A 16988-nucleotide genomic window follows, 5' to 3' on the forward strand; every position below is an offset into this window, starting at 1 on the left:
ATAAATAAATAAATTATAGTGAATTTAATTCTGACATATTCAACTTCACAGTTTCCAATTTACATCTGTCACTTCTCTACCTGACAGTGTAACACTAATTAAATCAGTCAATGCTCACCCACACATGCACACACTCACATGTATTACTTTTCCTGCAGAAGTGGGTGCAACTGACTGAAAACTAATTATTTTGTGTAGCTCCAGGGGTGTGCACTGAATTCTTAAATTCTATTTTTGACCATAATGCTGAAACTACAGAAATAACAAGAAACAAGTAGCCAAAAAAAAAAAAACCTGGTTCTGTGATGTCACTGGAATTCCTTACTTGTCATAAAATACAATAACCCATAATGGACCCGTAATCGGAAGTATGCCAATTCAATTGAAAAGATTATAAAGAAAGTAGAATTCAGACTCTCCTGTTTTCTAAAATATTTTAACAGCACACACATATTTATTACTGTGTATTGTGAAATGAGTATTCTACCACACCTACCAGTTAGCTTTTTGATTTGGTCAGTACCTCAAATAATTCACAAAAAAAATCAAGAACAAATGTCTTAACTATTTTTTTTAAGAGTTGCAGCTCCGCCCTTGAGGTTTGCTGTTTTGTCATTAAGTAGTTTTAGGCCCCCACTGTACACCATGGTTCATTAGCCCACTGCAGCATTTCTTCAAAATTAATCCAGGCCCTCGTACTGTCCTCCGCTGAAACCCTGGAGTGCAAGTCAATTAATTTGAACTTAAGGTTTGTCCAATGTCATTCAATGTCAATAAATGCAACCCGATGGCCTGCATTGACAAACCGCCACTGTTCATTTCTGCTACCTCCTACATAACTGAACGCATTGAGCTCAGTTGCGAGTCAGGAGGTGCTCTTGCAGAAATAGAAGACCAAGTCATTAGTGATGATGGGACAAAAAGATATATATAGTCAGGAAGGTAAAATCAAGAAGTATGGCTGCATACAATGGTATAAAGAGGCAGATTCTGACCCAGTGAGATGAGGTAAAGAGGTTAACAGATAGACCATGATGAGAATGACTGTGGGGTTTAAAGCCCTTAATATGGATTACCCAGCACCAGCTCTCCCTGCTCAAATAATGAGATTTCACAGTGTGTGTGTGCGTGTCCCTGTGCACAGTGGATCTTGCGCAGGTGTCAAAATGCCACAGGCTGCAGACTGTACACAGTAGGTGATATGATGCAGGTAGAGGTACCGCAACAATTACACTCGCACAAACACCCAGGCCTTGGGGCGCTCACACACCATAGTTCTCCCAACGCTGCTCACTTTCGCTCACCCCTAATCCCTTAGCACTGCTGCTGGAGAGCCGCGCTGAATGTGAACCCGCCTCCCCTCGCTGGCTGGTTAGCAGGCCTCTCCTGTAGCTGTTAACTAGAAGAACTAGACAGAACGGCCCTGTTGCAACCTGACGATGATGCTCTAGAAGTGCCCGCTGATCCACTACTCCTAAGTGGAGGTAAAGGAGAGCTGAGACGTCAGAGAGGGATAAGTGCTGGTGAAGGGTGGGTGCTGAGAGCCCTAGAAAATGAGACTGAGAAGGGTGAGGGGTTCCACTCAGAGCAGCTTTTCAAAATCTCACAAGGAGCTGCTGCAGGCGGAAGGGGAGGAACAGGAGTTCATAGATTCATGTTAATTTTGGCATCTACTTTGGATTTAGGGTTAAACCAAAAGGCTTATTAGTTTCATTCACACTTTAGTCAGTTCTGTCCATCAAAGCTTTAGACTTGTTTTAATATCCAACTTGCTTGTTGTATCATAATAAATTGAATCCAAGTACACAAAAATAAAGTGGAAGAATTACAGTTAAGCACATGCTGTGCATTAAGAAATACTGTGAAACTAAAGATAATCTGATCATATATAGCAAATTGAACTTTATTTTTCCTGTCAGTATAACTTGTCAGTGTTTGTATTAGTGATGTTTGTATTAAGTGTTGTGTTTTGGTGGAATTTTAATCACAAACCAGCTAATGAGGACACCATAAACATATTTAAAATTTCCTGTAAATTATGTCAAAAAACTTAAACAGGAGAAAGATGACCAAACAATCCACAATTAACATTTTTGTCCTGCCTTCTCTCATTAATCAAAGAAAAAATAGGGCTTAGCACGATAAATATTGAATGTAGATAAATTAATTAACGCTGTTTACATAGCTGTGTTTTGTTGACTGCACACTTGCACATATGGGTCGCGTCTGCTGTGGTAACAGCAGAGTCGGTTTATCCCAGCACAGACCTGATTGGCTGGCATTTGCGCTATGTAATTTGCATAAATTTAACTGATTTGATAACTCACTCAAGGGAAATGTACATATATGTACTTGACTGGCTAGCATTTGCTAGGGCTCAAATAACGGGACTACAAAAATATATACACGTCATTGAAGCTTTCATTGCAGCTTTATTACCAATTTTTATCATTGGAAATCATTGTTTGCAGTATTTATCAGACGCCTTTATCCAGAGCGACCTACAATCAGAAGTGACAGGGACAGTCTCCCTGGAGACTCTCAGATTAAGTGTCTTGCTCAGGAACACAATGGAAGTAAGTGGGGTTTTGTAAGTATGTTACCTGCTATCCAGACAGTAAACAAAGGGATCTTCATAGGAGAATCTGCACTGTTTTGTAGGATTATGGCGAATTAAGCACCCTCAACATGGCAAACAAATCTTACAAACCACATCAGTGTGTACACAAAGTCAATAACAGACCAGAGCAAAATCCTAGATTACGGAACACTTCGGTACAAGGCCAGGAACAGCTGCATCAAATTACAGTGAAGAAGGAAAAAAAAAAGCACAGACCAATTAAACCAATCAGGGAGCTCAGCACTTGCAGCCCACCATTCATTTCAGCATAAATAATAAATAGGAACATAATGAATATCTGTTGTAGTGCTTGTACCTGTGTGTGTGCATGCAAGCTAATTATGTTTTGGTTTGTGAGGACCAAACGTATTAAAAATATATATAGAAAAATAGTAAATTGTGTTTTGTTTTTTTTGGTGCCATCTGATAATATAATTAGAACTTTGTTTAGTTTGGTTTAAGAATTTGTAAAAGTGGTGAAGGCCAAATACTGAATATATTGTCATAAATCTGTTCTGGGGCAGTGGTGGACTAGCAGGTAAGCGGATCCATAACTCTAAGGTCGCCGGTTCAAATCCTGAACCGCCAAGGTGCCACTGAGCAAATCCGTATAATAATCCGTATAATACGCTTTCCTCCATCGACGTATTCTCCATTTTCACTTTGAGCGTCATCGCACGTGACCAAAGCTCACCAATTCCTTTGACTTCTTGCTTGGCTTGTGCTCTGACATGAACTGTCAACTGTGAGACCTTATATAGACAAGTGTGTGCCTTTCCAAATAACATCCAATCAACTGTTTTTTCACAGGTTGACTCCAATTAAGGTGCAGAAACATCTCAAGGATGATCAGGGGAAAAAGGTGGAACCTGAGAGCAATTTTGAGCTTCATGGCAAAGGCGGTGAATACTTATTTACATGTGATTTTTCAATAAATTTGCAAAAACCTCAAGTAAACCTTTTTCACATAGTCAGCATGGGGTGTTGTGTGTAGGATTATAAAATGTAACATGGTTTTGTAACAATAGTGTGATCTTACCTTGGAGGAGTACGTATGACCATCTGAGCCGCACACTTGACTGGAGTGGATCACAGAACAAGGGTAACATTTCCCATGATTCCCTTCAGGCAATTTATGTTGTTTGTGGGTGACTCTTCCTTTCCGGGGTTTAATACCGCTGATGAAAGTGAGAGAGAGAGAGAGAGAAAGAGAGAGAAAGAGAGAGAAGGAAATATATGCTGGAGTGAAAACTAGCCAAGAAGTGCAAAGACAATGAATAATTGATTGCCAGCATCTTTAACCCCAGGAAATCTCTTATGGGGGGCTGCATCACTCCCACTTGTCTCAACGCGGCGAGAGGCAAATAAACAAAGTTCACACTCAAAGCGTCAATAAATCACAGCGGCAAGGCAAATTGTACATTTCCCGCGAAAGCTGGTCACACATCTCGAGGTGTGAAATTTTTCCAGAGTTTCCCAGGCTGGCCTGACTAACAGGTCTGCGGCCCTCTCTCTCTAATTATAAAAATTTGAAATGCATGACACAAATGCTATAATAACAGATTAGACATGCCAAACGCAATCTGAAACGTGCTAAATTAACCCTACACAGAGCCTGCTGGGTAACTAGCCACCCTTGTTCATTCAATTTAACCACAGTCCAGTACACACTATGACTGTGTGTGTGTGCATGAACCCACATGTTTGTAAATTTGCTCTACTTTTTCAAAATTCCCAGCACTTTTTTTATGTGCGTGTATAAAGAAAAATAACCTTACAAAAGTGATTACAGTAATTACACTCATGTAAAATGGCAAGGAAATCAAGATGTGTAATAAAAAACATTGATGCATTGATTTCATACAAAGTTATAATTAACTATGTTTTATGCGTAACTATTCAATCATTGCAAAAAAGTCATACTAGCTGAAATTATACATGGTCTAAAGAAACTAGCAGCACACTAATTTTTACCCCAAAATTACAGATAAGGCCAAAACAATTAAGTGTGAGGATGATTGGAGACAAATGCTGTGCAAATGAAGTAACACACAGGCAACAAGTGGTATGAGATTTAAGTACAGGAGTGGAGGTGATCTGATGGTGGGAACCATGGACAAGAAGAGCCTGGACCTGGATTGTCTTGTGTAGGGTCAGGAATGCTGGAGAATAATCCTTGGATGTCTGGATGGTTTAAAAGTCTTTATTGTTGAGTCTTAAAATATTGAGTACAACATTGGCTTCACATTTGACTTTGTTCCTTCTTCCTGGAACTATGAAACCATCTATTCCTGTCTCTCCTGTTATTGTTTTAGAGGAAAAGTCTACAAAGCATCCCTGATTAGGCTTTTAAAATCTTATTAAAAGACAGGACTGGATCAATGACAGCACATGCTTCTCTGAAGACTTCACCTTGGGCCAGTGAACTGTCATCTAAATTTAATACCCTCACATTTGCTTTGGAGATTGCGTTCTCTGGTGATAAAAAAGGGCCACTCACTAAATAAGGATCATTATGTCACCTACATTAGTTAATCAAAGTACTACAGCTCTAGCTCACTTCCTAAGATCCTTTTGGTTCGTATTATTAAGACATAAGCAGGACTTATTGTATTTGAGTAAATGTTGCATTAGATTTTTATAAAATTCCTTTAGTTCATATTTGACAAATCCTGGACATTTCAATTTCTAGCCTTGACGCATGTGAATTTTTCTCACTAGTAAGAAGACAGAGAGCTGGTCTAGTCATAGACTAGTCTAGTCTATGAAAACAATAATGATGGATGTGAAAGGGGAAAAAAAAGAAGAAAAAAAAACAGTAATTGTTTGCATGTATTTTTCAGGACATGTATTAATAGTTGTGTGTCCTTGCTTTTCTCTGTGTGAGTGCCTGTGTGTGTGATGTTTCACAGTGGTTTGTATAACACCTCTGTGTGTCCTGAGGTGTGTACATGTTGCCAGGTCAGCGAGGTCAGTGATGTGCAGAGTGCACTAAGCCAGTGCTACCCACAATCCCCCAGGAGAGACCTGCTCGCTGTCACCGTAACATGCAGACATCATTCTGTCTGACTGGCCGTAGTTCACAGGGGACCGGGGTGGAGTGCAGAGCGAGACACACAGATCTTCACCTTCCCCTCATCTTACCCTGCTTCGCCATCTGTCTGCTTTTATTCCCACTCTTCCTTCCTGCTGTTTCATGTCTACGTGTCTGTGTCTGTACGAGGATTATCCTGTCTTCTCTCCCTGACGTTCGCTGGAAGATGACAGCGCTTTGTGTGTTGAGTTAAGCCCCACTGTAGAGTTCAGTCAGGTAAGTGTCTGAAACACACCAACCCATAATGCACCATTGCGCCCCTTTTAGATCTGATTAGCCCCTGCCATTGTGGGCACATTACCACACTGAATATAAATCGTCAGCACTCAGGATTGCTCCCTGCAGTCTCAAAATATTTTATCGTGTCTGCCCCTGGTAATGCAAAATATTGTTAAAAATACATGTTGTGCTGCCTGTTACATAAAGTATGATTTATACATTAACTTAAGTTATTTTGTCGCATGTTTTAACATCTCAATCTGCAGAGTAGCTAAAACAGAAGACTCCTAGAAAATGTGGCTATTTGTATGTAAACATATGTAACATATGTAAATTAAACAATAATTTCCATTTAATAAGTCTTATTTTATACATAGATATTCAATGAAAAACTACATAGATATAGTTAATGATTATTACACAAAAGGCTTAAGCATTACTGATCCAATGGGCCATCAGTGCATTTTTATTTATTTGATATGTATATTTTTTTATTAAACACACCCCATCATTATTTTTAATAGGACAGTTATTCGTTTTTGAATCAAACAAAAGATAAGCTGCATATTTACAATTTTCCCATCAATTATTCCCTCATTAGAAGACGAGCAAAACAATTACCGGAGGACTGAGCGCAGAAAGAGCAGTTATCACGACGCTAGGAGCATATTTGCAATTAAATGGGGATAAGCATATTTAATTACTCTCAAACCTCTGTACAGGTTTTGGCATGACTAGGCACAGAGTGTGTTTGTGTATCCATGGGGCGTGCAAAATTATGCATAATGAACTCTTACTCCCACTTACCAGGCCCTTGTATAATTAATATTTTGTTGGCACCAAATACCAAAAAAGCCAAGGACGGGAGGGATTCGGCTCTCCGTGGTGCGGAAGTACTCGCCATCCACAACCTCCAATTGTCCTCCACCTACTCACCAAGGTCTCCATGATGCCACTGCTGAAGTGGACTCACTCAAGACCCTGTTGCTCATATAATACTTTTTCCTGTTGCAAGATTTTTCAAGAGTTGACATAGTTTAATCATATTTGAGAAATAAGCCCTTCCAACAGATGCTGATGTTAATCTGAGATTAGTGGGAAGTGGGTGTCACTGGAGCTGGCAGCAGCACTTGCCATTGGTGCGTGATAAAGGTTGCCAAAGTGAAACTAGAGTGAATGAAAAAACTTCAGGGGTCTTTTATTGCTTTAGTTCATTTTTAATTTGTTCTTAAAATCAAATCTTATCAGCTTCTAATAAAATATATGTAACTTTTTTAATGTTCAGTGAGCTGAATGATTAAATTCATGTGTGAATAAGTGTTATAGCATAATTTGTGGAGCTGTAGAGTTTTTGGGGAGAAAACTGTGCCTCATCCACTGAAGACATATGCATCATTCATTCACACTGCATTCAATTGAAACTGGGAACTCGGATGGTGGAATAAATAAATAAAAACTCCTCATTTTGGTGGAGGCACTTCCCAACTATGCTCTCGTAGTATTCATAGAATACAGGTTGAGTCTAGTTGTTGTATTAATGTACAGACACTTTTATCTTTTAACTCCAGGGTCACCAACATGATTCCACTGCACCTGATTTAACTCAAGAACTGGCTTGTAGGAGAGAACGAGGTTGAATCATGTGTGTTAAATGAGGGTAAAGTCCCCACCAGGACCCCAGTTGCAATCAAATCCACAGCATCTCAGTGTAAGTAGGAGCTGTAGGAACACTATAACACTATATAACACAATAAAAGGAGACACAGGGGATGCCCTTCAGAGGACATGGTCTACAAATGCTTGGCCTCTATAGGCTACAGACCCCAATCAATGGTCCAAACAATTTGTTGGCACTAAATGAATTATGGGATGTGTACTATGTCTCTTACCTGTGGACTGTGGGTTTGTGGTTGGTGCAGATGGCTGTGTGGTAATTGTGGCTGACACACACTTTGTTTGGGGGACATCGCACCTTCAGACACGGGTCCTTGGTGATGTCTAGGCCTGTAGTGAGAAGAGAGCAGTTTCAGTTGTAACATATTTAGACAAACTACACTGGTGGCCTCACAAAGATACATGACACACAATTGACTTGTCCTAAATCACATAGAGGGCATTCTATTGCTTTCCGTTTGAAGTTTTAACTTGGACTTCAGCTCTTTAACTCCGTAACTCCACAGCAGATGTGCAGTTGTTCTGTTTTTAACCTCTCCTGAAGGTGCATTAATATCAAGAGATACTGCAATCTATGAAGAGGAGTAAACTAAGGCAAAATGTACTGAGCAAGCAGAGGGCTGAGGGTTATTACAAGCAACACAAAAAAGAGATGAAAGAGGGTCCTATTAAAGGCAAGAAGCACACACACACAAATACACACACAAACAGAGGCATCCCGCCTCATTCCATAAAAGAGAAAACTACTTCTGACACAGCCAGGGGCTAAGACAAGGAGAGAGAGTGAACAAGAGAGAAAGAGAGAAAGAGAGAGAGGGAGAGAGAACCATCATTTTACTCAAAATGGCATTCTTTGGCCAACAAACAGTTGTGAATGTTTAAATCAATCTTTAATTTGTCAGCATAAGACCTGACTAAGACGTGACAAATGTTTCAAGAACTGAATGTAAATTGTTATTCTTTCATTTTTAATGGAGCACTGAATAAAGTAAGTAGATTGAGTTACATATATTGATAGTAAAGTGATTGTCATTGTGAAACACTCCAGTGACAGGTGCCCGGGGAGCAGTGTGTGGGGACGGTGGCACCTCAGTGGCACCTTGGCGGATCAGGATTCAAACCGGCAACCTTCTGATTACGGGGCTGCTTTCTTCACCACTTGGCCACCACTGCCCCCATTATATTAGCACTATACATAACAACCCCCCCCAAAAAACAAAACAAAACAAAACAAAAAAAACAGCTAAGTGAACAGCTCGCTGAGAAACTCATTAACATGTGGTTTCCTTAAAAAAAAAGCAACAGAAAAACAGACTTGGCTATTATGGAGCTAATTGTGGCTGCTGGAGCCCCATATGCAGTAAGATGCAGCGGCTGGCCAGCTCAACAGACTACAGGAAGAATCATATCAACAACGGGTTCCTTTTATATTTATTCCTCACAACAGGGTTCTTTCGTTCGTCAAGGTGGTTTTACTTTGTTTCACAGATGGTCCGTTCCTTCTTAAATGATTTCTGTATGGGCTGCAGTCATGAGCAGCAATGGGAAAAAATATATTTTATTCAAATACCCATGCAATGCACGCCTCAGAATGACTTACTGAGTGGTTCCAAGGCTGACATTGAATTGGTGAGAAGGAGACTTAAAAAATGGGACTGAGAGGGCTGAGAGGGATGGAAGTAAGGCAGGGAATAGCTTAACCAAACATTTGCTTTAATAGTGGTTCATGCTTAATGTTCTTATAATTTAGAATAGTTATGCATGAAATTCTATATTAGATGATGTTAATGATGTGACTTTGGGAACTAACACATTTCAACTCAGACTTGGTACAGGTGCAAGTTTGCAAGGTTCTCAACGTATTGAACTACTGATCACTTTAAAACACAGCCCTGTATGCAGCAAGCCTTTGTCCCATTTTGCTTTAAGTGTATGGTCCGATATTTTGAAATCAGCACCTCCATTATTTCACAGGCTGTTTAAGGCTGTTGCAGTCTAAAGCAACCTAATTTTGCAGGGGCTTGTGAAAACTGTAGTATTTCTATTGAACTCAGAGACGAATTCAGATTACAAATACCGAAGCCAAATCTGTTTTATTTGCAGATGAAGTGGGCCTTAGGCATTCCACAAAGCAGCATGCTGGTCAAAGGATCACCTCCATCCCACTGATGCTTCATCCCATTCTCTTGTAATACTTTATAAACAACGGTGACAGCTCAACACCCCAAACACTCTCCCATCCATCCATCCATTTTCAAATCTGAGCAGGGACCAGCAGCCTCACTTCGGGCCTCTCAGCTGCCGGCGCCATTCCGACGTCTTCCGTAATATCCGTGGCACTGCTGCGTTTAGGGTGGAGTGGCACAGGTGGCTTTTTGCTCAAGGTGACAGAGATCAGAGCCTCGGCAGATGCTGTGAGAATTCAATCATCACACACAACCACAACGATGACACACCAGCAGAAGACAGGGGGCCACTTCAACTCAGCAATTACCAGCGATTAGCTGGATAATGCTGCGCCAGAGCGTGTGATAATGCATGCAAAGTGAACGTGGATTCATTAAAAAAGAGGTAGATGTAGGTCATACAAATAGAGAGTAAGATATTGCTTCTAAAATACACATAAATACACGTAAAACAAAAAGTAAAATAAAATTTAATTCTGATTATATATTAAAAGAGGCTAATTGTGTGATAGTGAAGCAATGCCCCATGACTCAATGTAATTAAATAGTATTAACACCTGAGAAATTCTGGTGAATTTATAATTTTATCAAATAAGAGGCAGCTCATCGCCAGAACACTATGGTATGAAATCTGTAAATGCAAAGATCCATCCACTTTCTGCAGATAACTTCTAAAAATCTCACTTCTGGTGAACAACAGGTCTCTTTTCTTTCTGCTACATAACTGGAACATATGGATGTTATGTGTTCATGGGTTGTATAATTAAGAGAGGGAAAGCCAAGGTTGTGTCTATTTCTACATTCTGGATGTAGGTTTAAATGGCATTTGGAAAACTCAACTTCCTCCAACTTCTAAAATATATATTTGTCTGATTGACAAAAGATTCAACCTTGTTCTCTCCTACAAGCCAGTTCTTGAGTTAAATCAGGTGCAGTGGAATCAGGTTGGTGACACTGGACTTAAAAGATAAAAGTGTCTGTACGTTAATACAACAACTAGACTCAGCCTGTATTCTATGAATACTACGAGAGCATTGTTGGGAATCATATTGTATCATTTTTTTCACTCAGATTAACACAATCAATTCAACTTGTAGTAAACTTTAGATTGGACCTAAATAAGCATTGTCATACAGTACATGCTCCAAAATTCAGGAAAAAGCAACCAGCCTTTGAATAACAATAAAACCACTGGGATAACATAAGTCTCACAGTGTATTGTATGAGTATTGTCTAAATTGTATTACGGCTGAATTTGCAATAGCTACTTAGGTTTTGGACAATGGACATTGTTAGGTTAGTCTAAACTGCTGTTTCCCACAATGGGATGGATGGATGGATGGATGGATGGATGGAAGAATTAAAATGTATGTTGATGATCTTAATGTCACCATTAGCCCATTTAGTTGGGTAGACAGCTTTTTGTAACTTAGTGAATGTGTTCCAGCACATCTTCCTCCATCCTCTACTTTAAGTTCTCTTCTTCTCCTCTCTTCTCTACAGTTTAACCTGACCTTCACTGTCTGCCTCACCTCAGGATGCTGACAGGGCAGAGGCAGACATGCCTGCACCATGGCGACCTGCTGCCAACCTGCTGCTTTCTTGGACACAGGCCACACCAACTGGCCCCTTACAGGCACAGCAGAGACATTGGGGCAGAGAACAGAGCCTACATATACACACTCAAAGTGGAGGTGTAAGCGCCCAAAACCATAATAGACACCGCAATCCCAGGCACATTTGCATAGTGTAGGTGCATACAGGTGCAATAAATACATAAGACACCACAGAGAGAGGCAGAGCCGGAATGGGTAGCTCGCCGAGAAACTCATTAGCATGGCTTGATTGCTACACAAAACAAGACAGTCATCAGACTTTGTAATTAGGGAACTAATTGCGGCAGTTTGAGCCCCATATGCAGCCAGACGCAGCAGCCGGCTCCCTGACCAACAGGACACAGCAGTGTAAAGGACTAAAGGAGCAATCGCTCATCATATCCAGCACTGACGGGGGACCAAACAAGCAGAAAAGACAGCATCTACTTAGTAACATAGGTACTCACTTATGGACTCCAAATCCAAACAAAATGAGTGGCAGATATGGTGAACAGATTAAAAAAAAGTTGTGAGCGGTGGGGGAAGAGGATGCTAACAAAACGTCCACTTGTGTGAAAAAAGGTTAGCTATGTTAGCGATACTTTCACTAGCACATGTAGATTTCTAGCAATACTTCCACCAACGCAAGTGGGTTGCTAGCAATACTTCCACTATCACAAGCGAGTTGTTAACAATGCTTCCACCAGCACAAGCAAGTTTTTAGCAATACTTCCACTAGCACAAGTGAGTTGTTATCGATACTTCCACTAGCACAAGTGAGTTGTTATCAATACTCCCACTAGCACAAGTGAGTTGTTATCAATACTACCACTATCACAAGCAAATATTTAGCAATACTTCCACTAGCAGAAGTGAGTTGTTATCAATACTTCCACTAGCACAAGTGAGTTGTTATCGATACTTCCACTAGCACAAGTGAGTTGTTATCAGTACTTCCAATAGCACAAGTGAGTTGTTATCAATACTCCTACTTGCACAGGTGATTTGTTATCAATACTCCCACTAGCACAAGTGAGTTGTTATCAATACTCCCACTAGCATAAGTGAGTTGTTATCAATACTCCCACTAGCACAAGTGAGTTGTTATCAATACTCCTACTTGCACAGGTGAGTAGTTATCAATACTTCCACTAGCACAAGTGAGTTTTTATCAATACTCCCACTAGCACAAGTGAGTTGTTATCAATACTACCACTATCACAAGCAAATATTTAGCAATACTTCCACTAGCAGAAGTGAGTTGTTATCGATACTTCCACTAGCACAAGTGAGTTGTTATCAGTACTTCCAATAGCACAAGTGAGTTGTTATCAATACTCCTACTTGCACAGGTGAGTTGTTATCAATACTCCCACTAGCACAAGTGAGTTGTTATCAATACTCCCACTAGCATAAGTGAGTTGTTATCAATACTCCCACTAGCATAAGTGAGTTGTTATCAATACTCCCACTAGCACAAGTGAGTTGTTATCAATACTCCTACTTGCACAGGTGAGTTGTTATCAATACTCCCACTAGCACAAGTGAGTTGTTATCAATACTCCCACTAAAACAAGTGAGTTGTTATCAATACTCCCACTAGCACAAGTGAGTTGTTATCAATACTCCTACTTGCACAGATGAGTTGTTATCGATACTTCCACTAACACAAGCGAGTAGGTATCGATACTTCCACTAGCACAAGTGAGTTTTAGCAATACTTCCACTAACACAAGCGAGTAGGTATCGATACTTCCACTAGCACAAGTGAGTTGTTATCAATACTCCCACTAGCACAAGTAAGTTGTTATCGATACTTCAACTAGCACAAGCGGCTTGCTAGTGCTGCTTTGACTAGCACAAACGACTTGCTGGCACTGCTTCCACTAGCTCAGTTTATAGTGATTCTTCCACTAGAGTGATTGGGTTGCGAAGAAAAGAGGTCATCAGCAGATCTAAGCCAGACTCAACACCATTGAGAGATTTTGGAGCACCATCTTATATATCTTATACAATGGGGAGCTGCTACAGACAAACAGTGACAGTAGTGAAACAAAAGTGCCAATGTTGTTGCTTCTACATGTTCATCCCAGTTTCAAAAGGTCTTGCTTATACATTATTTCTTCTTTAATTATTCCCCTCACCATTTGCTTGGCTTTCCCAGGTAAACAGACTAAGAAACCAAGCTGAGAGAGTTTCACTGTGTGCTTTGTTGTAGGCTGGTAGTAGCCTAGTAATGTAACACACGCCTAGGAACCGGAAGACCTTGGTTTAAACTTGGTTTAAACCTTGGTTTACTTACAACCATTGTGTCCCAGAGCAGCATGTCTAATTTTGAGTCACTTCAGGAGGGACTATCCCTGTAACTACTGATTGTAAGTTGGTCTGGATAAGGGCATCTGCTATCTGCTGTAAATGTTAATGTTTTGTGTTGTTTCCTAGTGTTATAAGTAAAACCATAAACAAACCAAACAAAATTTATGCTTTATTCTACACATTTTTTCTAAAAAAAAAAAAAAAAAAAAGACAGCCATGTCTCACGACAACCTTGATATTTTCTGTGTGTTGATCATTTCCCCCACCCCCCATCGCTGCCGCCATCCCTCTCCATCTGTGCAGAGGGTGGCAGTTTGAATGAAATCCCTCCATTTTCTACAGCTTGATTGCGAGCCTATTTATTTAATTTATTTGGGCCCAGCCTTGGGTCTCCGTCATGGGGAGAGAGAGGTGATTTGATATTTTCCAATAGTTGGGTTTGGAGGATGAGAGCTCCAGGCTTACGGCAGATGGACAAATGGGGTGATGGAGAGAAAGTGGAAACTTTAGTGGACTTATACTTCAGTGCTCCCTGGTCCAGGCTAATGCGTAAAAATACAATCACACATATGCTCCATAAGAACACAACAGGCTTGTACTTGTGTGCGTGAGCGAGTGTGTGTGTCTGTGTGTGACACTATCCAATCCGGAGGGAATTTTCGGAGTGAAAACTATTTTTCTGTTGATTATCACTGGAATCCATTGGCTGGGTGAATCCCAGAGAAGGATTGTGTTTTATCAAATTGGAGGCAGTGTGGAAATGCTGCTGAAAACCAACCAGCGAGTCGAAAGGCTCTTTAACTCTAAAGTCACTGCAGCTTTTGATGTGGTTACATCAGTCTGAAAGCTAGTTATGAATGCAACGGTGGATTAAAGTATGTGCTATGTGTGAGCGTGAGTCACACACCATTTGGCATCCAAATGGTAAGGATGCAGTCAGTGTTTAAGCTGATTACAAGGTGCGCGTGTGTGTGTGTGTGTGTGTGTGTGTGTGTGTGTGTGTGTGTGAGAGAGAGAGAGAGAGAGAGAGATAGATAGAGAGAGAGAGAGAGAAACAGTCCAATTTGTCTATATTTTGTTAAATGCACTATGATATTGTAGTGGCATGTAATACAAGATGTAAAATTACGCAAGATATTTTTATTTATTCATTTATTTAAGATGAGAGGACTTGGACATTGTGGCTGTGGGCAAAAAAAAAAGCAGTTAGCTTCTGCTAGGGATGGAAAACGATTAATTTTTCTACATTTTATTAAACATTTATAATGTATATTATTACATTCATAGGCCATAAAAGTTCAATAAGACATTATAATAATTCACTTCACTTATTTGCGTGTGCACTTTAAAAAAAATCCTTTCTGTCCTTAACCCAACAGTTGTCTGCTGCATGTAAAATTAGATGAATTCTGACAGCAGCATTATCATTCCAACCCTTAACACAAGAAGTCAGATAAGAGAATTAAAAAAGAAAAAAAGAAGCTGAGGATGAAGTGACACACATGTGAATGCAGGAACATGTTTATCTGATTAAACGTGTTTAGTGCTGTTGACTGTCCACCACACACACACACACACAGCCACTGTCTGCATTCACAAGGTGTGGGTCATGAGGGAGAAGACAAGGATATGAAAAGGATATGAGCTGAATATGAAGAAGTGTGAAAAGAGGGAGATAGAGACAGAGAGAGATGAAAGAGTATTTTTCCTTATGTTTCAATCTCAGGCCTGAGTGAACAGCCTGCTCTGCTTAACCAGCCAATCAATTCTAATAGAGAAACACAGAGTAGAGAAAGACCCCACGGAACACACACACACTCCCTATACTCCTTCACAAATGTACATTTTTAAACTCATACACATTTACCTCTGCCACATACATTCATCCTAAACACACCAACGTAGACTAATGACAACTAAACCTTCATATTTAAAACAATCTTACACTTTATACAAGATCATATACACACAAGTCAACACCATTACATGCACAGACACTAATATTTTAATATTTAACAAACATTTCTCATTTCTCATACACAAAACAGGCATTTTAAACACCAAGTTGTACAGAAAGGCTACAATAGGTGTTGCAAAAGTACATATTTTTTCTTGATTTAAGCAAAAACTAATCAATATTAGTATATAATATATAAAAAAAACCTAATAACCCTTAGGTTCCAGCAGGATAAACACATGCTCTACCACACACATATCGACTGTGAAACAAACACATTCCAATAATCCATTACACACAATCGTTTAATTCATACACACACACACACACACACACACAACTCCCTTTCTTCCTTCTGTCCTTCACACCCCTCCCGAACCAGGTGTGATGACCTTCTCTCCCTATTTTTTCTCCATCCTGTCTCTCCACCTCTCTCCTTCCCCCACAGTCATCTCCATCCATCTTACGGCTTGTCCTCTACATTCCAGTCACACGTGTGATTCGCATCCACTTCCCGAATTCCCTCTCTTCCTCCTCAGCTCATATCAGTGTGTTAGCAGGAGCTCTTTGGTGGCTCTTCATTGAGGCGGTCAAATGAATAATCACAGTATTCATTTCATACAGTGTGAAGAAAAAAAAGCTAAATAAATCTTCATTCATTTATTTTGGAGGTGGCGCCTCGTTCATCATGCCACACTGATAATGTCACTATGACAACAGTGGCACCCCTAGGGCACAGAGTCAGATTTATTTCTTTTTTATCATAAAATTAAAACTGTAGCAAGTGCAAAGAGAGGACGGATGTTAAATTATGGTGACAAAAAGGTTAGCTCTAAAATACCCAAAGCGATTGCGTATTCCTCCAAAAGGTCAATTATGTCTGGAGCTACAAAAAGGGTGACGGTTCTGTGGAGCACTACATCACCTGACCCTTGGTGCATAATTGTGGACGGTAACTGGATGGAGCCATGTCCATATGCAAAGCCTCACTTTTCAATGGGTTCAAGCAGGAAATTCTTCCTAAGCTCATCAATTGCATTTCTGAAAGTCCCCCTCACCTTCATCTCCATTCCCTCAGGAGCAGACAGATGGTTTGGACATCCATAGCATCATGTTCACAAACTAGTGTGGACTATAATTTCTTTAACCCATTAACAACTATTGTACTTATTCTGTGTGCCGTAGGTTTTTAAATTACACTAACATGCAGAAGTAATATGTTAATGTGTAGTAGTAAAATGATAAATGTTGGGCTAATGTTAACACATTAAACCTGGCCATCCAATCTGCTCTTCTCTGTTGGGGCTGTTAAATGAAATGATGTTTC

At 40.0% G+C, this 16988-nt stretch overlaps 1 protein-coding gene across 3 annotated transcripts in view; it reads right to left on the reverse strand.

Moving 5' to 3' along the window:
- Positions 1-16988, reverse strand: part of spock1 (SPARC (osteonectin), cwcv and kazal like domains proteoglycan 1) — a 175236-nt gene that overhangs the window by 34302 nt on the left and 123946 nt on the right. For all 3 annotated transcript variants that reach the window (XM_028959788.1, XM_028959787.1, XM_028959789.1), the window contains 2 exons: positions 7823-7937; positions 3660-3798 (listed from right to left, as the gene is read on the reverse strand). In XM_028959788.1, coding sequence (XP_028815621.1) covers positions 3660-3798; positions 7823-7937 — 254 coding nt within the window. The remainder of the gene's footprint in view (positions 1-3659; positions 3799-7822; positions 7938-16988) is intronic.

This window comes from Denticeps clupeoides, chromosome 18 (assembly GCF_900700375.1).
Source record: "Denticeps clupeoides chromosome 18, fDenClu1.1, whole genome shotgun sequence".
In the NCBI taxonomy this organism is placed as follows: Eukaryota; Metazoa; Chordata; class Actinopteri; order Clupeiformes; family Denticipitidae; genus Denticeps; species Denticeps clupeoides.